The 25259-nt window shown below is 37.3% G+C and overlaps 1 protein-coding gene across 3 annotated transcripts in view; it reads left to right on the forward strand.

The window, feature by feature from the left end:
* The window catches only part of Efemp1 (EGF containing fibulin extracellular matrix protein 1), a 58996-nt gene that overhangs the window by 29405 nt on the left and 4332 nt on the right, over positions 1-25259 (forward strand). For all 3 annotated transcript variants that reach the window (XM_015479653.2, XM_048804310.1, XM_048804309.1), the window contains exons 5-10: positions 11309-11431; positions 15005-15124; positions 16114-16233; positions 17513-17632; positions 21354-21477; positions 21567-21762. In XM_015479653.2, coding sequence (XP_015335139.1) covers positions 11309-11431; positions 15005-15124; positions 16114-16233; positions 17513-17632; positions 21354-21477; positions 21567-21762 — 803 coding nt within the window. The remainder of the gene's footprint in view (positions 1-11308; positions 11432-15004; positions 15125-16113; positions 16234-17512; positions 17633-21353; positions 21478-21566; positions 21763-25259) is intronic.

Raw genomic sequence — 25259 nt, forward strand, 5'->3', positions numbered from 1 at the left:
AGAATCATAAAAAGAGATCTGTAATGAAGGTCACCCCCAGGGGACTGCCTCACACCTATCTGGCAGCTTCACAGTCATCCACATTAACCACGTAAGTGCCTGAACCCAAAAGTTTTTATTTAGGGGTTTCCATAAACAAATTATCACATTTCTAGGGAAAAATTATCCTAGCTCAGTTTTAAAATTAACAATATGAATTGCTCAATGTTTCCATTTTCTTGCAAAATAAAACTTGGATGTGCTGCATATGGTAACCATGTAAAGTACACATAAAAGAAGTCTGAGAACGTAGGGTTTCTTTTCCCCATTGGTGTTTTTATTCATGCCAAGAAATTCTCTTGAAGACTGGCTTAGTTTGGCATCTGCCTTTACACATCAACTGTATCACTGGCACAGGTCCATATGCCTTTGTACCCTACCAACACAAGAAACCACATACAGGGCAGGTTTCCCCACAAGACATGTTTCAGTTTACATTGCCAAACAGACATTAAGCTACTCTAAATTCCTACAAGTATGTAAATTTACAGGTACACAGTAGTGCATTTAAACATTGAAGTGAACTTTCTATTCTCGGCTAACAGAGCCATTTACTCTGATCTAGGAAGGTGAGTCCATTTTTAGACTCTGCTTTGATCCTCCAGATTAGAGGACAGGAGAAGTTTGCCAAAAAAATGAAAAAGGAAGGAAGAGGAAATAGACACCTGTGACCCAGATCTCATGAAAAAGAGCATGTTATTCAGATTTCCCAGAGTCCAACGTAGTCAGTTAGAAAGGGGAGGAGAGATGAGAGAGAGAAAAATGAACGCTTTTTAAACAGCACTCAAGAATTCATCAAAGTAACCATTAATTCAGATTCTTAAAACTGAAAGAGATCTCAGAGACTGTATAGTCCAAGCTTACCAGGGAAATGTAAGATAAAACGCCCCAGTCTCATTTAAAAGCTCAAAGACTTCTCAGAAATACCCAGACTTGTAATACTCATAGGGTCAGTCATTTTACTGAACAGTATTTTCTTTTGTCCCCTGTTACATTTAGGTGTTCCTTCTACAGACGCTCAGCAGTTGTTTGAATACTCCTGCCTCACAATACTGAAGATGTTTTAACACAGAGAGGGGAAAAAAAAAAAAAACCTCAGTCTTTGCCAACACAGTTTATTAGCAAATTAAATTTAAGTGTGCGTGATATTCATGGGTAACTTGGAGAAAATGCTAACTATAATGTGAATGTGAAACAAAACCAAGAAGTCTAAAATTCTTGGTTTAATGGTACTTTATCAAAGATCTGGGCACAAGCTGAAAGTTGTTCACATTCAACATTTTAATCACTGAATAAACATGAAAAATCCTAATACAGGACAAGGAATAACAAGTCAAAGACTTCTCAACTGCTTTCTAGGTCAAGGAGGAAGGAGGAAACAAATAGCCACTTTTTAGAAAAATATATTTTAGTTGTAGATGAACACAATACCTTTTTTTTTTTTTTAATGTGGTACTGAGGATCGAAGCCAGTGCCTCACATGTATTAGGCAAGTGCTCTACCGCTGAGCCACCACTCTAGCCCTCAAAATAACCACTTTAAAAATGAAATCTTTCCTTGCTTCATTTTATCATCAAGCAAGTTTTTCAGGTGTTAGAGGAGACATTATAAAATGTAAAAGTTAACTTCACAACTATACAATGATAGATACATGTGCACCATATGTCAAACAAGAATACAGATCTTCCATTTTCTTAAATCTTCTCAATTTTCTATGTTAGGGTAGATGCAGAATCTGTTTTTCAACTTTTGTTTTTATTATCAACATTACCAAGTTTAGAGAAAAGTTAATTGTGCAGTAACAAAGAACACTGAACCTCAACATCCAGATTAAAACACCATATACACACTACCATATTTGCCTTCAGCACCTTAACACCATTCTTAAACACAGACAACTAACTAAATCCCTACCCACTGCTAGGCTCCACATTGCACCATTGCAATATGTCTAGAGATAGGAAGCACATTACCTCCTACATTCAAACACCTAGTGAGTGCATTTTTTCCTTACATGGAACTAAAATACACTTTCCTTGAATTTTGCCCATTCATTCTAGTTCCACCTTTTGGAAATACATGATTGAGTCTGTTCCTTCTTTTTTAAGCAGCCCTTCAAAACCCTGAAGTCCACTTATAGCCAATTATGACTCTTATAGAATGAGGACAAGGGAGAAAGACAAGATTGATGTGAGGTACAAGGAAGGGGGGCGGGGCTCTAGGCTTTCTTATGTGCTGGCATTTGTTCCCACAGATTTTGATATGTAATATTTTCATTTTCATTCAGTTTCTCCTATTCTCCAATTTGGATTTGGCCATTTTCTTTAAGACATGGATTGTTTTAAAGTGTATGCTTTCTTTTCCAAAACAAGGGTTTTCCCCCTCCCCTGGTTTTATTGTTGCCATTGCTGTTTTTGTAATTGTTTTGTTTTTATCTTATTTGCACAATTAGAGAACATAGTTTGTATGTTGCAATTTATTTAAACTTGCCTTAAGGCTAGCATACAGCCATTTTCTTTTTTCCGTATTTTTATTGGTGCATTATACTTAATGATGGGATTCATTGCTACATATCCGTTCATGCACGTGACATAATGACATAATTTGGTCAATATTGTTCCCCAGTATTTCCTTTTTCCCTTCCCTATTCCCTTTCTTTATTTTATTAGCCTCCCTTCTATTTTTTCTCAAGATCCCCTTGCCTTTCTTTTTTTTCTCTCCAGCTTCCATATATGAGAAAAAAATATGACCCTTGACTTTATGAATTTGTGTAGCCATTTCCTTTAATGTTCTCTCAATCCGTAGAAAGGTTATGTATTCCATATAGAAATGCATATAGAAAAATTTTAACTTATTGATATATAAATAAATGTATATTATATGTTTTATATATTGATATATATCAATTAGTTTGAAATTTTTAATCATGTTAATTATATTTTTTTCTTTATTTCTTGAAAATGTAGGCTTATTTTGTCAGTTCTTGAGAGAAATATGTTAAGATCTCACCAAAATTGTGAAATGCTTCAGTTTTATCCACTTTTGCTTTAATCTATATTAAGACAATGTGATTTAATGCATATGCATTTTCCTGGTGAATTCAAATTTTCATTATTATGTGGTATTCTTTTTATTCTTTAATAATCTTTTTTCCCCTTAAGTGAATTTGATATTAAAATTCCTAAGTGAACTTTATTTTATTTAGTGTTTGCATAGTATATTTTCCAACTCTTTTAATTTATGTGTCCCTGTATTTAAATAATGTCTCTTGAAATAGCATATTTGGGTTTTGTTTTTAAATCAGTCTCATAATGGGGGGGAGCAGTTCAGAGAGCATTTATTCCACTTATAATTAATGCAACTACTGACATGTTTAGGCTTAAAACTACCATTCTACCATTTGCCATCTGTTAGTCCAGCAAATTTTAGCTTCTCCCCCTCTTCATTTTTTTTTCTTTCTTGCTTTCTCTGTAAATTGATGAAATATTTTGTATGATTCCATTTTCACTTCCATTAACTTTGTAGTTTTATATTCTTTTACTCTTCGTTTCATGTTTTTCCTAGGGATTACTTGAATGGTCCTCCATGATTTATTAAGATCTAAAATAAATTAGAAATTTCAACCCTTACTGGACAATGTGAAGAACTTAAAATTTGTAAACTCCATTTACCTTCTGGTCAATCTATATGCTATCATTCTCATGTATTTTAATTCTAAATATTTTATAAATCTCCAACTATAAATCACCTACTAGTATCGTTTTGCATAGTCAGCATTCATTTAGATTTACTCACTTTTATACTTTACACTGCTCATCCTTGTGCTGGAATTTTTTGCCAAAAACAGGGGAATAAAAGAATTTAGTGTAAATTTGGTGAGTCCATCTGACATCACCCTTCTTCCTACCTCTTTACTTCATTTGGAATTCAGAAAAACACTTGGGGAACATTGTGCAGAAATAACCTAAGTAAGATGTGATGAAACGGGCAGGAAAATACACACAAGAGGGCAACACGCTCTGGAGGCAAGAGGCACAAAGACATACTTTATTGAAAAACCTTTAGGCAGTTAATGAGTTGGAGAAGTATTGCCAAGTTACACTCACCAAATTTAGTACTATGCCTCAATTTAGTGGGCACAAAAGCTGCTTATTATTGAATGCACAAATATAATGTAATTGGTCTCATATAATTAGGAGGTCACCAAGCCATGCTTGTTATAATTGGCATTGCCATAGCCAGGGGCTTTTGTGACCTCAAGTGATGATTTGCCTGAAGGAGTAAGCCTGGAATGTGCATGCTTTGGACTAGGGAGACTGTCTAAGCTGGCTGTAAGGCATAGGGAGGAAGGCCAAGAATCAACTCACAGGGCTCATGTAGGGCTTGATGCTCAGTTGAATGTAGTCGATCTCCATTCAGTTCATCAGTCTCCAGGGTTTGATTTGGGACCAGGGAGACAGAGAATGGAAGAGAGGTAAGATGAAGTGGTGAGGCTTCAGGAAAACACAATTAAAATATCAGTGCAAAGGCATCCCATAATAAGTTGGGATCATAATTCCTCCCAAGCCCATTCAGTTTGAAGCAGAACTCCAATAAAGAACTCCATAAAACAAACTTGAACCTTCACACAGAGGGTCTTTAATTCCTAGTACTGAGCCACCTTGGAGCAAAGACTAATAATACTCCTTGTTTCAAAATACAGTCTTATTCCACAGGTTACAGACAGATGATTTGTTGTAATACCCCAAATTTCAGGGTATCTTTCCCCAGTCATTTTTTTAAATGGATAATTAAGCTAAGAAGACAAAGAAAAAAAAAACAGGAGAGTTTAGCTGGGTATGATATAGTCACTGAGATGCCAGAATATAGCCACTGACACGAAACAAGGATTTATCTATAGAAAACGTTGTTTTCTTAAGGTTGTGAAAGCAGTAAGCTCCACTTTGCCAGTGTGTGAAAAAAGCTGAAAAGAAACAGCTCGAAAGCCTTTGTTTTCTTGCTTGTTCTTCTGTTTTAGCCTATGACTGATTGTTTCATTTGGTTTGTGTATAGTACAGATGAGTCACAGATTGATCATTCACATGTATCAGTTGGTTTTCTTCCCACATTTATGAATATGTCTAACCTCATCCAGTCATCTTGCAAACGAAAGCTGTTATCCCCAGAGGAAACTAGAGACCAAGGGTCCATTTTCAATGCAAATTCTTCATCATTTCTAAAAAGACAACTCCAGTACATGTAGCATGATGTTTCCATATGGGAACTGCATATTGCAAGAGTCTGATAAAACACTGCTATGCCAAGGACTGCCAGGATACTTGATTTGTCACTTTCTAAAACAAAGACAATGAATCAAGGAGGCTGATATTTGTTGACTTTGGTGGTATTTTTGTTTATCATTTAAAGCACACCAAATTATTAACAATATGTTTTGCCAGAACTGATAACAATCTAGAACTATAAATCTAATGCTGGCCATCAATGAAGACAGTTCTCTTCTCTTACTTAATATCAGTATTTATTTTCTCCACTAGAACTGCTTAGCTTGGGTGAATTCTAGCTGATAATTTCAGAAGGGTGAAAAGCTAACTAGAACTGGGCATTTGGCCCAGATAAATCTGATTCCAGTACTGTGAAGGAAGCAGAAAGGGAACTAGAAGGTCTTTGACAAAAATTGTTGATAATTGGCTAAGAACTGGGGAGGGAAACAGAAAACTTGGAGCACTCTGAATGTTATTGTAAGCAAAAGAAAGACTCAAGGGAGGACTCAAGGTACTACAAGATTAGCGACCCTCTCTTTGATGCTGAGAAATATAAAATCTATATGGCTACAGGAAAATCTCTGCTATCTAGTACTCTTAGGAAATAAGCCTTTCTGAAGAACTAAACTACAGAAGTAAACTGGAACTCTTGGGTTTGAATCTGTGCTTTGTGTGATCTTAGGCAAGCTACCTCACTGAGCCTACATTTCAGTAACCTCCTTCCTCATCTGTTAATTGTGGATGATTTAATCACCTTTTCTACAGAACTGGGTTTTGTAAATCTGACTCCCTCACCAAATAATAGATCTTTTCATGCTGCGAAGCATTCTCATCCCAATTAATTTTAGAATTTTAATAAATTATAAATGAAGCTATATAAAATATTATATATTTTGATTATGATTTCAATCAATATAACTTAATACCTTGATTACTCAGGTTATAATTATCAATTGCCCTTAATAAATAAGGCAATAGTAAAACAACAACACCCTCAGCTCTTGCTAAACTAGTTCCTACCTTCCAGGATTATACTGGAAAATAAGATGAATATTCCAAGTTACTATAAGACCTCTATCTAGTGAGTCTCTTTTATTTCATTTAGAAAGTTTCCTTGATACTATGACCCTAGATCCCATAGCTATCACAGAATAAAAATCACTTCAATCCCCTTCCTCCCGTTTCAGGGCACACCCATTAATAGCCTATGGTGGCTTATTCAAATGTACTTCTGAATTATTTCTTAAACCTAAAGCAGCACAAATTAGAACAGTCTAAATAAGCACTCAATAGCATTCAAAATGCAGATAATTTGTTGCCCATAAAAATGCACTGAAGTGACTCCATGTCGTGGTAAGTTATCAAATTATGGAAAGAACATTGCAGAGATTAAAATGTTGCATAAGAGAGAGAAAGCAGCATGAGTCAGGGGTTTGGGAAATATGAGTCAGACTGAAAGGAGGGAGCCAAAAAAACAGAGAGAATGAAGGCCTAAGCAGGAACTTAATGGACACCACAGTGATGTGGACACCATTGCTTCCATTAGCTTGGAGAAGAGATCAAATGTGTGGTTCCATCGACTGACGGCCAGTGTGATAAAGACGCTAGAAGTAACAGCTGAGCAAAGATTAGTCTGGACTATTTAAAGCAACTAAAGTTGCCAAAGTCAGCAAGAGAGGGACCCACAAATAGTATAAATCACTAGGAGGGAGACCGTGGACACATTTTTGAAAAATGAGAGAATCACCAAATATTGCCATTAGTTATTCTTAATATATTATAATGATGAAATATGTTGTGATATTTTAGGAAGCACATTCTATTATTTTGTTCTCTGTTAATGTCAACATTAGGTTATGACTGCATAGTTCAGGTCTGCTTGCTGTGGTGTATAATCCAAACTCTCTAATCCCACCTTTAGGGCTTTACTTTATTTTGTATTCTAATTTGTCATATATGACAGCAAAATGCATTACAATTCATATTACCCATATAGAAGGGCCCTGAATTTTATTCATGACTTGAGCCAGCAGTTTATGAGCAACTTCTGCCAGGCACTGTACCAGGCTCCTTACACACAGTGCCTCCAGTGTGCTGACTTCAGCTCCTTCCATTCTCCTCATGCACAGCAACTGGATCTCACCACTGTTTTCTAATGGGAACAGCTTTCTCCTTAGAAACAAGCTCATTTTCCTGCTAATTCATGTATCTCATCTTTTTCAAAATGCAACGGAGGACCCACCTCCTTGGCAAACCTCCTGAAGCTGCTTCCCTCTTAGGCTGCTTCATGCCTCATGGATTCTTCTGCACTCAATTGCTTTACATTATTCCCACTGACCGATACTTTGCTGATTTTGCTGCGTTTGTTTCTCAGTTCTTGCATGTCACACTATCTTATACATTTTAGTTGCATGAGATAAAGCACTGACCCTACTTTCCTTAAACTCTAGGCATCAATTCCCAGCAAACAATAATGACTCTTTCATCTATTTATTGAGCAAATAAGTATTGAAAAATCACCATGTGCTATGCACTCTACTGGGCTAGGCACACAGAAAAAGTAAGATTCCATCCTCAAAGAGCTTGATTCCAGGGCCCACGGCATATGCTGACTGCCTAAAAAACCAAGTAAGCTTAACTATCGAGAATAAATGGTAGATAATTTAAAAACACAATACAAACTCCTCTCCCCAGAGTATTTATTCTTTCTTTATCAGGAAAATCTTGACAGACTTGAATAGTTTCCCTGAAAAATAAAGCATTGTTCTTGCCTATGCACATACCCCCCCACCCCCAGTATAGATGTAGAAAATGGATTTTTGACTACACACCGCAGAGGTGCCTGCAAAAGACATTGTTTGTGTTGGCTGAATTAGTGATTTTTGAATCATATTGAAATGCCTACAAGTAGAAAAGACAAATATAAGAGAGTTTATCAACATATAATGATTTTGATGTGACCTTGTATAGCTGTGTAAATATGCAATAACAGGATGTTAAAGAGCAATTGTTTTAAATAATGAAAGTAATTATTTAAGTAAACTAATAAATGTATACTATAATAGATGATAGCTCAAAAAAAATCATTCCACTGGGAGACTTCAGCACTAGATAACCTGCTAAAAGCAAGGAGGAATATATTATAAACTGTAGTCAGAGAAGCCATAAGTGGAAATACAGTAAATAGCTGCTTTCTGGAGCCAGGGATGGTGGCACATACTTATAATCCCTGCAACTCAGGAGGCTGACGCAGGAAGATTGCAACTTTGAGGTCAGCCTGGGCAATTTAGCAAGACCCTGTCTAAAAATAAAAGGGCTGGGGATGTAGCTCAGTGGTAAAGCGCCCCAGAGTTCAATTTCCAGAACCAAAAAACAAAACAAAACAAAAAGCCTGCTTTCCTGGTCACAGAGATTACTTTCTCGATCATTTTGGAAGTCCAGGTAAGTAGAAAGTATAATCACTAGTCAACATTAGGTGAGGCCGATCCTACTACAGCTTTGCTTGTTTTATGGTTTTTTTGTTTGTTTGTTTGTTTGGTACTGGGGATTGAACCCAGGGGTGCTTTACCACTAAGCTATACCCCAATCCACTTTAATTTTTTTTTTTTATTTTGAGTCAGGGTCTCTCTAAATTGCTGAGGTTGGTCTCTAACTTGTGGTCCTCCTGCTTCAGCTTCCTGAGCTGCTGGGATCACAGGCATGCACCCACTGCCAGCTTTGCTTGGTTTTTGATAGAGAAAAGAAAAGAACATAGTGAGAGTGGAGGTGGTAGTATTTTGGTTTTTGTTTGTTTGTTTTTATTAAATTACTTTAACTTTTGTTTGTTTCTATTAAATAACCCTCTGGGAGCTAAACAGACATGATAGTTAAGGAGTAGCAGCACAGGTTTCTGTATTTAAAAACTATTTAGCGATGCATTGATTCCACTGGACATGTTAGCCTATTTATTTCTAAGTCTCTTTAATAAATAGGCTAACATGTCCAGTGGAATCAATGCATCGCTAAATAGTTTTTAAATACAGAAACCTGTAGCAGTGTGAAAATAGGAAGGAAATTATAGGACATCAAGAATGCAATGGGGTGGAGGCAGTTTGCAGAGAGATGTCTCCAAAAGAATAAGCCTCAGTCACTGGAGAGGCCTCCCTTAGAAATGTAGCAGCAGCCCAAGTCCTTGATCTTCTGCCAGAGTGTGCTGAGGAAACCTGCCACATCTGAATCTAACATTGCCATATCTCTCAGGGCTGTTATCACCGCAAATGCTGGCAAATGTTCTTGACATAAAACAATAGGAATTCTGCTGTCATTTCTGCATTAACGAGTCATAAAGCTCTGAAGAAACCCCAGTAGAAAGGTTTTCATCAAGTGCATATGAGAAAATAATAAAAGACACCAAAAGGAGCAGATTAATCTCACAGAAAGATTATCGAACCATTGTATCGTACCCAAAAAGCACAGTTTGCAATCACTGGTTTGAAACTAAGAACAATAGTAATAGTACTGATAAATTTCAAAACAGAGCCAGAAACATACCAAGAAAGCTCAGCTAAAACTTTATCACCAGGTTCAAAGAATTATGTAAGTAGATGCGTTCATAGGTTATTATCCAACAAATAGCCGTACAACACTCAAGTATTTTTCACCTTCTGTCCCTCTTTCTTGTGGAAATGCCCAGCTAAGTGAAACAGTTATCTGAGGACAAACTTCTTACAACCAGGTCTTCCTACATTAGGACACTGCATAATGCAATAATTCACCTTGAAAACATGGAAAAATGAGGCAAAAACACAAACGACCACTCTCTAAGCTTCTGAAAGGGAAAGCAGAGATTGCATGAACTCAGATGATTGGTTATTTTTTTAAAAAATTGATTCTTGGTCCACTATTTCTGCTAGAGCACCCCCAAGTAGACCATAGTGATGATTTAAGACAGGATGATTTAAGATCCCCTAACTCTATCTTAGTTTTCATGCAAAATGTGTCATCTCAGAATTACATGTCATACGATACTCTTAATGACACTTAAGAGTCTTCAATTAGAGAATGCCAAAACTGTGTAATGCTTTCATTTGTTCTATTTAACTTCATGATGTGGGAGATTTGAATGAATACAAAGGTGATATAGATAAGGCAAAATTGAATTCACTTATAAATGACAGTAAACCTGAATGTACACACACGATTTTATATCACATTTTCATATGAAACAAATTCTCTAAACTGGTTTTATATGTACAGCTGAGTTGTTTGTTTGGGGTTGTTTGTTTGTTTGTTTTACTTTTCTAGAACAATGATCTGCTTATTCCTTAAGGAACATTTGGTGAAATAGTAAAAGGCTTTGGGAAATTGTGTATTTTAAAATACACCAGTCTTTGTCTCCTAGAGGAATATGATCTTATTGAATCCCTTGCATTTTGAATTTGCAATGAAAAATTTATACACAAATGTTACTCTACCATTTGCAAAAAAAATTTAAAAAGCAACAGGAAATTAAATGTATAATATTAGTTATACCCACCTACTGGGCAGATTTTTAAAGCCTTGTAAATAGAAATTATAACGTAACATATGGGTGGAAAAGCCAGATAACATACAGCTTATTAAAATTTTAAAACACACTAAACTACTATATCCAACTAGATGCACACACCTAATCCCTGTTTAACAAAAGTATAAACATCTTCTGCCTGTTAGGAAACTGGCACATGATGGGTAAGGGGTTGAGGATAGGATGAGGTTTTAGCTGCATCTGCAATGTTTTATTTCTTAACAAAACAAAAGCAGCCAAGACAAGCATGGCAAAATGTTAGTGTTTTAACAAACCATTATCTATGAAGTTATTTACTGAATTCTTGAAATGATTTAAATTTAAAATATTTTCAATATAACAAAAGTATAATGCTTTAAGAATAAAGTCAAATTCAGTTTAAAAAAAGCAATGGCAAAATGGAAGAAATGATGAAATTTTCACAATCTACTAAAACATTGTTTGTGTTGCGTGTCTTGGACAGACATCGACGAGTGCACTGCAGGGACGCACAACTGTAGAGCAGACCAAGTGTGCATCAATTTACGAGGCTCCTTTGCATGCCATTGCCCTCCAGGGTATCAGAAGCGAGGAGAGCAGTGTGTGGGTAAGTGCCATGGGGCAGTAAACAGAGTCTTGTCCTGGGCATCTTCAGGCATTCACAGCAAAGCACCCATATCCATTGAAGAATGATAGTAATGATACTTCCTCTTTCGTTGACTACCAATCCATTCTCCATCTAACAAGAACAATTAGCCTTAAAGGTGAAGCCTATCCTGAACAGCAAAGTGTTACAGATTAAGCCAAAGCAGAAATCTTTGGTACAAATTGGACCACAAGGGCAACCAAGAAAATAATTCTAAATTAGCGGGTATTGCACCAACACACTAGTGATGTGGCTTTGGCACACTGTTGCACAGCTCACGCAGCACAGCACACAGGGCAAAGGGTGAAGTTCAAATCCCAGCTCCATCCCTCCTCAAGGCTGGAACTTAAGTTCTCAGTGTCTTTCCTTGTTCCTGTGTCCTGTGGAGACAGCAGGGGTCCCTACCTCAGGAGCTCCTGCACAGGATCACCCACCACAGAGACTGGCCCTGTGTGGTGCAGCTGCTTGCCATCATCATGCAGAGATTAACTGAAAGGCCAGAGACTGTTGCCAGCCTGTGTCGGGTGTTTTAAGTGCAAAGCCAAGCATAATACCTGCTTCCTTGAGGGTCTGAGCATGTCAGCTCCCTGAGGGCAAGGGCCAGGTCAGCTTGTGTCACTGCTGGCTCCAGAGTCCTCAAAGAGAGCCCATCACACAGAGGATGGATGCTCCGTGGGTGCATTTTGCATTCAAAATGGAAGAAGACAGTGTGAGGAGGTAAACTGGCAAATAGTGAAGTCAAATAAAGCATCCTGGCTCAATAGTGAGGCCCAGCAGTAGCCCTGAAACTCTGTAATTGAGTCCCTCTGTCCATTTATTTATGTACCGCCTCTTACCACAGGCCAGTGAAGGGTGAGGATGTGGAGATAGGGAATCACTTTTTCACCCACAAGTGTGAGCTGTTGACATTAGGTTGTCAGCACTGAGCTTCCCGTGGGCCGTGGCCCAGTTCTGCCTGCCATGGGCCATGCCTAGATGCTGGGGTTGGTGCCCAGCCTCTAAGGAGCACCCAGGGTTTGTAGCAGCTGAGCCATGGTTTGAGAAAAGAGTGTGGGGAAACTCCACAGACACCAGAGCTTTGCCTATTGTGTTAGTTAATAAAATAAACGTTCCAGAAGAAAGAACTAACTCATCCTACTGCAGGACGAACCTAGAAGACAGGAACATAATATGGTCTCAGCCCTTTGTGAGAAAATAGGAAGAGACCTTCATGACTAATTATACACATACACTGTCACACTTCAGTACCCCCACCCAAGTTCTTTCCTGCTCCAAGAACATTCCCTCCTAGCAAATTTCTGTTCAGTCCCAGTTCAGAGTACCTCCTCTAGCAAGCCTTCCGTGATCCATCCAACTATAATTGGTCACTCCTTCCTCATCAACTATGATGAAATATCCTTTTGCAGATCTCTAATCTGTTGTAAGACCAATACATCTGTAAGGTATAATAAAAAATATTGTGGTAATGTCAATTGCTATACCTAAACATGTACTTTCAGTTTCTGTATCGATCCAAATAGTCCATGGACCAGCAGCACTCAGTAGGTCACACTTTGGGTAGCACAGTGTGCTCCTTCTATCCCTTGTACATCTATTATTGATCTTGTTATTTCATGGGGAAATTTGTTTCATGCCTATATTCCATACTAGGCAGATGCAGATCATTATAAACCGGCGGTGCCAAATAACAATGGTTGATGAATGTCCACTGGTTGAGAAGACACACATTATTTATTTATCAAGAAATTATTTAAGGCTGACTGTGTGCCAAGCGCTGTTCTGCATACTGGCTATAATAATGAACAAACAGATTGTACAAAGTCATAACTATTAGAAAGTACCATTTGTATAACTGACTATCAATACTGGAACCTGCCTATAATACAAGGTACTAGGAAGCACTGTGCTAATTAGCCTTAAATTTCCATTCATTCAAATAATGATTATGGGGCACCCACTATGCCAGTCCTTGTTCCAAATATTAAGCATATGGCATGATCAGAAAAAAAAAAAAGACCCACTCTTTTTACCTTAAGGAGAAGATACAGGTTTTATTTGCCCTGCATTGTAGTGAGGGAGACAAACAAGAGGCAGATAAACATATAACTCAATGTCAAGTGATGCAAAGGGCTCAAGGAAATTCCCTCCTAGCAAATTTCTGTTCAGTCCCAGTTCAGAGTACCTCCTCTAGCAAGCCTTCAGTGATCCACTAAAACAATAAAGATAAAGAAATAGATGGGGCAGAATAAACTATTTTATATGTGTGGGAGAAATGACCTCCTTGAGGAGGCAACATTGATCAGACAATACGCTTTATTTTAATAAGTAGGTTAAGGAGCTGGAGCTGTAGATCAGTGGTAGAGCACTTGCCTGGCATGTATGAGGTACTGGGTTCCATTCTCAGCACCACATATAAATAAGTAAAATAAAGATCTATCAGCAACTAAAAAAAAATCCTTAAAAGATGCAGGTTCAATCAAAAATATTTTGCAGCTTATTAATAATAGCTCCCATTTATTTTTATCTGCTGTGATCCAGGAACTTTGCCTACATTATGTCATGTAATCCTCCTAGCAATTCTATCATATTTTTTACGCTATTACTTATGGAAGAGGAAATGGAAGCTTGAGAATTAAGACCAAGCTAGTAATTGCCAAAGTGAAAATCCAAACTTAGGTTACCCTGAAGCCACTTGAGCACATTGCCTCTCACATTTTTAAAGTACCCAAATAGCTTCACATTGTTTTGTTTCATTTTACCAAAAGGCAGGGTCTGTGTACAGTGTTACCTTGTACCTGCATACTTTTTGCTCTGAATGACACATGCCATGTTGGAGTTGTCATTAAGCATAGAGTCATGAATTAGTGGCATTTTATTATGCTTCTAAGATGTTCATCTTCCTCTGCAAGTTCTCAGTTGAGCATCTTATGGTTGGAAATATTTGTCTGAGAAAGACACCATCTGGAACACCTCATCAATGTCAGCAGGGCCCTCTCAAGAGGTGACTTGTTGTGCATCCTTTTTTTCCATAGCATTCTTTCATTTGACTCTCACAAAAACTTCCTAAGATACATATGGCAAGCCTTCCTTTCACTGTGTGCAGAAGAAACCCCAGGACACAGAACATTTCAGTGACTTAGCCCCTGTCACCAGCCACACATACTCTACAATTCCTTTCCTTTCTCTTAGTTTCATGCTGCATTGCTTAATTGGTTTTTACCTCATTTCATAAGATTTTAGTTCCCCACATGGACATTTTCTTATGTATGTGAAGTGGTCTTAATTACTCTTTTAAGTCTCAACCCACCCAGCCAGGCTTATTTATCACACACTGGGGTATGCAGTCTTCGTTCTTAACATCTTATTTAACTTCAGAATGCTGATTCAAGTATATTTAAAACACCTATACCCGAATTTTAGTAACAAAGGGATTTTTTTTTTAATAAGGTCTTCCCTACATAGGTTTTCTAGATCATCTCTGCTGAAAACTTGGTAAGTCAATAATTTGTCTCTCTGTGTGTGCTGGTCACCTAGACATAGATGAGTGCTCTGTGCCTCCGTATTGCCACCAAAGATGTGTGAACACTCCAGGCTCATTTTACTGCCAGTGCAACCCCGGGTTTCAGTTGGCGGCAAACAACTACACCTGTGTAGGTAAGTCTTGAGGAGACCGCCACCCTAACCGATTTCTGTCTTCAAAAAAAAAAAAAAAAGGAGACCCCATATCAAGGTGCACTACTTCCAGTTTTCAGCATTCTTTAATGAACTGGTTTCCATCAACTTCCCTTGAGTAATCATTTAATGCTGAAAGGACAATAACTAACATGTTTCCTAAAACACATCAAAATGTGAACGGAAACCTTTTTGAAGCTTGGTTTTAGCTTTCCTCTGTAAGTGTATCAAAATTTCTTTCAAATTATAGATCAATTGATATACGCACACCAATTCGTCAACAGGGTGTGATATAGATGATAATGGTGCCAAGGAGGTTACTGGAAGTTCAAGTACATAAACTTTCCACTGAAAGTGCATCTGATTTTTACATGCTTCTTCTCCCCTTTCAGAATGCAATGTCACGGCACACAATTATAAGATTGGCATGACATGGAAAGAATCTAGTGCAGGAAAAATGCCTTTTCACAATATTTTCAGTGCCTTAGAGCATTGCAAAACTCTGTATGAGTCTCAAAGGCTTATGTTATAATTGTAATGGAATTTAACAGAAACCATTTAAAAAGTAATAAATAGCACAGATAAATCTTCACTACAGCATGCTGAGAGACCGTATCAGTATGAGTGTCTTATAACAATTATTTATAGACTTGGCATTTTGAATCTGAACAACAAAAGAAAATAGACACTGGAATGTTTATTTATTAGAAGCATTAAATTCTTTGGGGAAGATTATCAATCATCAAACTGTCGTACCTAGAAAAAAAACATTCTGGTATTTCTAAAAGAAGTATATTACAGACCTTTGAAGTTGTTCCAACAAATATGAAACTGAATGGATTTTCTCGGATGAGCTTCTGCAGGGCAAAGAATTCAGCTAGGGAATTACTCATTTATCATCAGATGATATAGGTACAAGAGAGCAAATATATGTTTAAAGTCATATGTATATCTACAACTTTTCCCTTCAGATATAAATGAATGTGATGCCAGCAACCAATGTGCTCAGCAGTGCTACAACATTCTGGGTTCATTCATCTGTCAGTGCAATCAAGGATATGAGTTGAGCAGTGATAGGCTCAACTGTGAAGGTAAAATATTTTTGAAATAACATGCAATAAGAGTTCACCCTTGTCATTCGTGTGGTTTTTTCTGATCATGCAGCTGTTGGTGAAAACAAATTTTTGCTCACACAAATTCTATTCCAAAATCTAATTCATATAGTTTAATGTTGGCTTCTTCATATGTTACCAAGAGGAAAAAAAACAGAAATAACTGAAATTTTAGATGCTGGCTGGGTCTAATCATTAGAAAGGATGTTCTAGTGTGTTGCTTCTCAAAGTGTGATCTGGTGACCAATAACACCAGTGTTCCTGGAAGCTTATTGAGAGATTCAGAATCTCAGACCCCAGCCCAAACTTTCTGAAGCAGAGTCTGCATTTAACCAGGATGCCCTGTGATTGCTGTGCATGTTTGAATTTGAGAAATACTGAAGGCATGTCAAAAACATTGCAATAAAAAAGAAAGAGACCTGGCGCCTAGCTTTATTCCTTCCACTGTGTGCCTGGGGTATATTTCTTAAGCTACCTAGGTTTTAGTTTCGTATAAGTAAAAAGACAGCCATTATACTGGATGGATGACCTTCAGAGTCCTGACTGTGCCCATTCCTCTGAATAATTCAAGCAGCATAAGATACCATGAAGGGGATACCATCAACACTTGATGTCCTTAAATTCCTCCTGGTCCCTTTCAGATTCACTTGGGGCCATAAAGGTCATACCCTACCCAGAGAAACCTCACATCATACCATTACGTTCAAAACCACAAGGAGACAGCTCAAGGAAGCTGCATCTGCAATTCTGAGCAAACTATACATGCATCCCTATTCAGATATGCAAAACATTCTTCCTCTGAAGACAAGACTCTGCCAAAATGTCACCTCTGGAAACTTGCACAGAGAATGGGCTTGGAATTCAAAGCTCAGATGAATTTAGTAGCAGAGTCACCCAATTTCTGAGAAGACAAACATGAATCTGCATCCTGTGTGGGAGCACAAAGTGAGGTACATGTCCCACAAGCCAATTCATTAAATCTGTTTAGCTAGTATAGTTAGGTCCAAGGTTAACTAAACTGTCCACAATTAATCAGTAAAACTGATGGTAAAAATAAAAACTCCTGATACTGGGAAGTTGTAGAGGGAAATACACTGATATTGTTAGAATTTGACCTCAAGCTTTTGATAAAATCTTATATTTCTGTTTAAAGTTTACAATGGTTTTATTCTCTTTAGCTCATCTAAAAAGTGTATTACCAAAGTAATGGCATGAAAGTTTTTCAACTCTGTGTCTTTGCTCTTGTCTGATTCAACAGATATTGATGAATGCAGAACCTCAAACTACCTGTGTCAATATCAATGTGTCAATGAACCTGGGAAATTCACATGTATGTGCCCCCAGGGATACCAAGTGGTGAGAGGCAGAACATGTCAAGGTAAATTTGTTTTCTTACATGTGAAGTGTTTGGTTTTACCCAGGAAGAGCCTGAAGGAAGTTACAGGATTCTCTACTACAGATTTTCATTTTTCCCACATTGAATACACAATTAGTGCTCTTTGTGTCCCTATTCATCATGAGATAATGCACATCTCATAAAGAGGAGACTCCATGTTAGTCTTGACTTTCTTTGGAATTTAGAGTAACAGTTTTCCTTTCTAAAAAGTGTAAATAGTTTTAATAAAATGTTAATATCTCTACTAACTGGCACATATAATCTCTTCCAAGCATCTACCAGAAAAGATTCGGTTATGAAAATGTTTCACCATGAGTTTGAGCTTAGAGCCTCAATTTAACATGTGAGTTAGAGATAACCTCAATTTAGTCTTAATTCTGTAAGATACCAAGATTATAAAGTATGTAGTAATTTAGGTGATGAGAAAGTCATCCTAATATGTACTAAAATGTGCCTGTATTCTTCAGGAAAAAAAACTGTTAAGCCAAAAAATAACTAATGACCTTGTACCAGCTACAAAATAAATACTTAGGTGGTCTTCACACCCACACATAGATGTGAGAGGCAACCATCTACAGTTGTATGATTTCAGAGTCTTTTAGGAAAATTTGAAAATGTGCCAAAATTTGAAAATGTACCTCCAATACCACGTGTAGTTTAAAACTTCTTCAAGAGGAAAAAGACTGGTAGATAAAACAAAACATGTAGATAATCCTGAGAAAACTAGTATAAATACTCAAATTTACATAAAACAGTGAAAGTATAAAAAATGGCTTAACTTGAGGATAGAAAAATCTGTATGTATTGCATTCTGATGTATGTACTGCCTACATTCTATCTACACAATAGTGAGCAAATCAAACTTCTCTTGAGTCTCAGCTCTCTCTTTTGGAAAAAGGAGATGTGGGAATGAAACAATATAATGTGAAAATAATTCATAAACTATGAAGTTCCTACAGTTCAAGGTGTTTTTATGGAATATGCTCAGCAATGTCAGGAACTAATAGTAAGTCTTTTTTAGAGACTTTTAAAATCTCAGAATTGGAAAGAGTACACACAGGACAATAAGGATCTTTTTAAGAAAGGAAAAGATCAAGGAAAGGACACACTGGAAAGTCTCAGTCTATATAATAATTGTGTAGGGAAATAGTAACTCAGAGGAACATCGTGACCTGGGCTTTTGTAGCATGAAGCTAGACTCCAACCACTAGGTATGTGCATAATCAAAATGTCATTCATTTCTTAATGAACATCTTTATAAACCTTACTAGAAACTCTGTAAATGTTAATTGTGGGGAAACATTGCATTCCATAGGTCTTACTTACTGAACTCTAATTGAGACTTTTAACATGAATATTACATGCAGGAAAATGTTAGCCAGTAGGATATTTTAACCAATTTCCCTGGAGTCCTTCAAACAAATGTCCATGTGTTTCTGATCATAAATGAAGTTGATATTGAACAAAGACAAAAGAAAATTAATGTACAGTAGGATCTTACTTTCCTGACCTATATATCCAGAGACATGTCTGTTTTGAGTAAAGGTGGAAAATGCACTGAAATTACAGATGGAGGTTCATGAATGTTGTTATATTGAAGATATGTAGCTTCAGAATATTTGAGTGAGCCAAAATATTGTTTGTGAAAGAGACTTGCATTCTTTTAAAGTATCAACCAATTGCTTTCCCCTACTGAAACCATCCCTCCTGAGCCCTGTCCATAAGAACAAAGTAGAATTCAGAAGGTTTGAATTCTTACGTTCCTCTAAGGGCTTATTTTGGGTATGAAATAACTTTTCTCATTTCCACAGGCTTACAAAAAAGAAAACTCTGTGTGTGTGTGTGTGTGTGTGTGTGTATTTTATCTAAACAGACAGAAAAAAAAACATACATGCAGATGCACGCTCCTCAAATATTTTAATACTGTTCATTTCTGAACAGCCTTCCAGAATGGTTAAGCTGTTGATTATGCTAGACTCTACACTGTCAGAAGTAATAACCAAAGTTATAGAATAAAGCTTCCTCTTGCTGTTGCTGGACTCCATATAACAAACAAGTCTTCATTTTCCCTTGAGCTGAACATCACCTTTATTTTTCCAAAAGGTAAAAAAGGCTGAAAGGGCAAGTCAATTGTAATTTCTTCAGAGAAAGTTAGGTTTTCTTCCCTCAGCCATAGCAAGTCCAAGAAGACACTTCTTGTGGCTGACTCTTGGAAACTGCATAACTTTTCCAGTTTCCTCCTGGAATTCAGTTTAGCCAATTGGAAGTCAAAAGAAAAAAAAAATTTCTCTAAAGACAAGGCATGGAATTATTCTTCGCTAGAGAACCTTGCACTGGAAAGATGCCTGTCACTAACTACACGAACTTGAATCCACCACTTAACCATGGTGGATTTTTTTCTCCATGTCAAAAGAAGAAAACATCTTCTTCACCTGTCTTCACACAGTTTTGTGTGAGAAGCAAAACTTAATGTTCTTAAAAGCCAATGTCCCAACGCATTGACACTAGGTGATAAAAAGGGTTAAAATGTGGGTACAATGCTCTTGCCCTCAAGGAATTTACAATAGAAGGATTAAAACAAATGGGCAGGCAGATTTCAATAATGCAAAGCAGAAAGCAATAAATATCCTAAAAGCGGAGTACCAGGTATGGGAATACAAAAGAGAGATCATATCCCAGCACCCAGCCCATGCCTGGCTTGCAGCAAGGATTCAGTAAATTACCTGTGGAATGAGTAAATGAATGAATGAAAATATTCAAATGTAAAGGAGATAGACTTAGGGTGATGGATATTAATTTAATTGTTTCTGTGGTTACAATTGCAATGGCTCACTAAGGTGTTCTTTCAAATATCACCTGGGAGTTCCAAATAGCCAAATCTGAAATGAGCCTTCGTCCAGCCTAGCCTACTCACAGCCGGAGCTCTCCCCTCTGGCTCTTTGGCACCAGCCCCTTCTTCTTCTACACAGTCCTTAAATATTTGTGTTCTACAAGGCGGAAAACCTCATGACATCACTTCCACTGTACTCCTTCCTCTGGACCATGGAAACCCCTCATCTATCCCTCAGCATGCCTACTTCCTGAAACTACCTTTCTAGATGTTTTCTCTCTCCTGAGCTCCTGAGACAAAGGACCAGCTGTCCTCTGCATAGTTTCCGCTTGCTGCTTTCTCATCCTGGGAAGCCTTCCCCAACCTAGCAATGAAAAATCCATTTAACTACCACCCTTCAAGGCCAACCTGAGATGCCTACTTCTTTTTTCAGCCTTCCCTAATCCTCCAGGCAGAATGAGTCAATTTTACTTCAAGTCCTCCTCCGTCCTTACCTATCTCCTATTTAATTCCATTTTGCTTTATAAGTAATTGTTCCCAACTAAATTATCATCTCCCTGAGGAAAGGAACTGGTAGGGTATTTGGTTGGTTGGCTTTTTTTTTTTTTTTAATATAAGCCAAGTCAATGGTTAGCATTTGACTTTGAATTTAACAGATAAACAATTGGTACTTGATTTAAAAAAAAAATCACAAAATGATACATATTAATCTGTGCAGAATGGCTCAACTACATCTGTCCTGAATTCAATGTAATGAATTCAGGTTCCACCCAGTTTTGTGTCTTATCTACTGCCTTCCTTGAAACTTACACAATTTTCCTGCCACTTACACAATCTTCTTGATCAATATACTCTTAAACCCTATGTCTGCAGATATCAATGAGTGTGAGACCGCCAATGAATGCCGAGAGGATGAAATGTGTTGGAATTATCATGGTGGCTTCCGTTGTTACCCACGAAATCCTTGTCAAGATCCCTATATTTTAACATCAGAGAAGTAAGAAACATCAACAGAACTTTTGAAAGTGAGCCTCTTCTGTTACTCCCCAACCAAACCAATGAATGCTTTTTTATTTGTCTCCACAGCCGATGTGTTTGCCCAGTTTCAAATGCTATGTGCAGGGAACTGCCCCAATCCATAGTCTACAAATACATGAGCATCCGCTCTGACAGGACTGTACCATCAGACATCTTCCAGATACAGGCCACAACTATTTATGCCAATACCATCAATACTTTTCGGATTAAATCTGGAAATGAAAATGGAGAGTTCTACCTAAGGGTAAGTATCCTGAAGCCAGCTGTTGAGAAAGGTGGAAGTTTGTCCTGTCATATTCACTTGGAAGGAAAGCTAACATTTAGAGTTTTGTGTGTAGGCATGTGTGAGGACCTCCAGTGTATCTTATTTCAGTTAATCCCTTGGTAATGCCGTAAGATAGATACTAATATTGATTTTGATTTTTTACAGAAGACAAATATGACATGCAGAGAGATTAAGTAGCTTCCCTAAAACCACAGATACCAAACTGCTGACTCTAGTACTAGAGTTGTGTGTGACTACCAAAACACAAACCTACAAATCAATGACATTTGACTGTATGTAGGAAAAATAATTTCTGGAGAGTTTTTCAAAAATCATGAATTCCTTATGCTACATTTGCAAGATAGTTTACATTCACAGCAAAACTAAAACCTGTCAAGTCTCAGAAGTGACCTACCCTGCTGCTCAGTATGAGTCAACACATGTACCACTGTCTTCTGGGCAGTGTGGGCTCACCCAGGTCTTTTCCCTGTCTTTTATTACCTATGTGAAATCTTGCTTCTGAATTCTGCCATTTCTCTCTTCATAGTGTCTCCTGGTTTATCTTTGCTTCCAAAGCCCCAGCCTCCTCTTCTCTAAGCTGCTTGCTTCACCTCCCCAGTCTCTCCAGAGCCTTCCAAGCTGATCTCCCAGACTCCATTCCCCCCCGCAAAATCTCAGCAAGTTCATTTTAGGTTAAAATTCTGACACATTTTAAATACAGCTCACCACTTCATGTGAAAATGATGGCACCCCACCAAGCAGTTTGCAGGGTTACCGTAACTGTTTCAAGCTCAGGATGTTATTCATCCAGTTACAGTTTTTTTTCAAAACTCCTTTGGGCACTCTTCCTTTTTAATCAGATTTTAAAGTCAATATTTCATTTTGAGAATATGAAAGCAAATTGGGAAATTCATCCTTGTGGTCGAGTTTACAGATTTTTTAATGTTTACACGTTTATCCTGTTCTTTGATATACTGACTTCCTTTCCAGCTTAAGCAATGTGATTCTCTTTCTTTGCCAGTAAATTATAAATGATTAATTTCTCATGACCAACTTCTGAAGAGAAAAACCCAACCCAAAATACAATCTATTACTATCATTATTTTTTCTAGTAGGAAAAAATAAACTTCTTTAGCATTTGGTGTCTTAAATTTGAGATGCACTAGGTTATTTGTAAAAAGTTTCCTGTAAATGAGTTTTACACAGTTCAGATAGGACCAATTAATTAATTCTAGCCCAAACAGATAATATTATCAGTAATCCCATGGTAATATGATAGGTTCATCTCAAATTCTCCTTTAAAAATAACTTTCCATTTTGAACTCTGCACAATCATTTTAAGAAATAAAATTTCCTAGTAGGATCAGCAGTTAAATAAAGTTCAAACGTGGTTTTTCTCTGTAATAAATAGGACACTTTGAAAGTTATTTTTATTCATTGACTTGATTTATTGAGTTATTGACTTGATTTTTCAAATACAAATACAAAGCCTTTTCCCATGAATAATATAAAATATTGCCAATTTTGATAATCCCAGAGTTAAATCATTTTAAATTACTTGAATAAAAAACTATTTTAAATGCTAAAAAAATACATCAATACTATTTCTTATCACATAATTCGAAAAGCACTTGGATCAAATCCTACAAAATTTCTCACTGAAATTCCACTTCGCCTAAGAATCAACCAGCAGTCCATAATTAAGCACTACTATGTTCTTGGCTCCATAGTGAAGAATTAAAAAGACAGGTAATACACAGTTCCTGATTTCAAAGAGTTCCGACTACAATTGTGCAGCAAAAGTTAACATCTATGGAAAAGAAGGAGCCAGCATTGTACTTAATTCCATGGTTTAAAGACAGCAAATTAATAGATAAAGGAGGTTTCTTGATAGTCATGAGACTTGACCTGATCCTTGAAAGGATATGTGGAATATAGGATTTTATTTATATTCCTCTTGGGAGAAGACTGAGAAAAGCTCCTTCCCTAGAAAGGGGGACATATTATAAGGAAGTAGTACACAAAATTGAAAGTAAAGTATCACCTTCAAAGTATTACTGTTACCTACAGCTATTGCTTCCAAGAAGCAAGTACTATAGACGATCCTAGAGGCACAAAAATAAATAAAAGCAAGCTAATTCCTATCCCATTGGAGATAATAGTTAAGATGCTGTACAAGTGCTCACAAGGGTGCTGACCACTGCAACAAAGAGTTTAAAGGTTGCTCACAAGTGTGTAAGCAGAAGACCTAATCAGGTCACCCATGGTCTAGGAACCTTCTGGTACAAGTAGATTTAAACTCAAGGACCAAATTGAAGAATAGCAAATTAAAGGATTATATAGAAGTGCAGTGGTCTGGAACTCCAAGTGCTAGAGGCAGAGGAGCCTGAGAGGATCCTGGAGAGCAGAACGAGCTAGATCTCACAACCTTATAGAGTATTTTAAGACCTTCAGGTAGAGGAGTCTCTATTGGACTTTCAGGTTAAAACGATGTCTGCCTACATTACAGAGCATGGATTGAAGTGGGGCAAAAATGGAAATAGATCAGTTACACATTCAAGAGATAGATAGGAAGTTAGGGTGGTAGCCAAGAGTTTTTAAAAATGAAGAAAGAACAAATTTAAGAAGATATTGGAAGAACTACATGACTTGGTAACTCATTTGCTATTGGGAGGTTTGAGGAGAAAGAAGCATCAAGAAGAAGACCCTTCTTGTTTCTGTCTTGAGCAACAGTAAATAGTGGAGATAAAGAAGAACAAGGATCCAGTGTGGAGGGAAAGATGAAAGGTCATTTGGATAAATTAATTCCAGGTCCCTGTGAAAAATCAAAGTAGAGATACTTGCAGCTGGATTTGTGGATTTGGAACTCAAAATGCAGACTTCCAAGTCACTGGCAAATGCATAATAACCAAAGCCATGGTTATGGATAGGATCACTCAGGGAGAGTGTGTTGGAGTGGGTGATTAGTGGTAGAGAAGAGAGCCTGAAATAAGGAAGGGCTACATCATGAAGACATTTCCTTTCTGTAACCTGATCTGGGCACTGTTAGAATTATCCAGTGCCCTAGCCTATAGTTCCCTGGCCATCTCATCTCCCATGGCAAATCCAGTAAATGTAATAACATCCCTGAATTCAGGATTTCACAAGATGCAGAACAAAATGACACCAACCCCCATGGCCACACTCAGGTATTGGTCTCTGGTGACCATCCTCCCTCTCCACCACCCTGCTCTCTCTCTCACATCATCACTGTCACACAGTGCTTTTTTTTTTTTTAATTTTTTATTGTGGGTTGTTCAAAACATTACAAATTTCTTGACATATCATATTCGACACTTTGATTCAAGTGGGTTATGAACTCCCACCTTCACCCCATACACAGATTGCAGAATCACATCAGTTACACATCCATTGATTTACAAATTGCCATCCTAGTGTCTGTTGTGCTCCGCTGCCTTTCCCATCCTCCACCCTCC

Source organism: Marmota marmota, unplaced genomic scaffold, assembly GCF_001458135.2.
Source record: "Marmota marmota marmota unplaced genomic scaffold, marMar, whole genome shotgun sequence".
Taxonomy (NCBI): domain Eukaryota; kingdom Metazoa; phylum Chordata; class Mammalia; order Rodentia; family Sciuridae; genus Marmota; species Marmota marmota.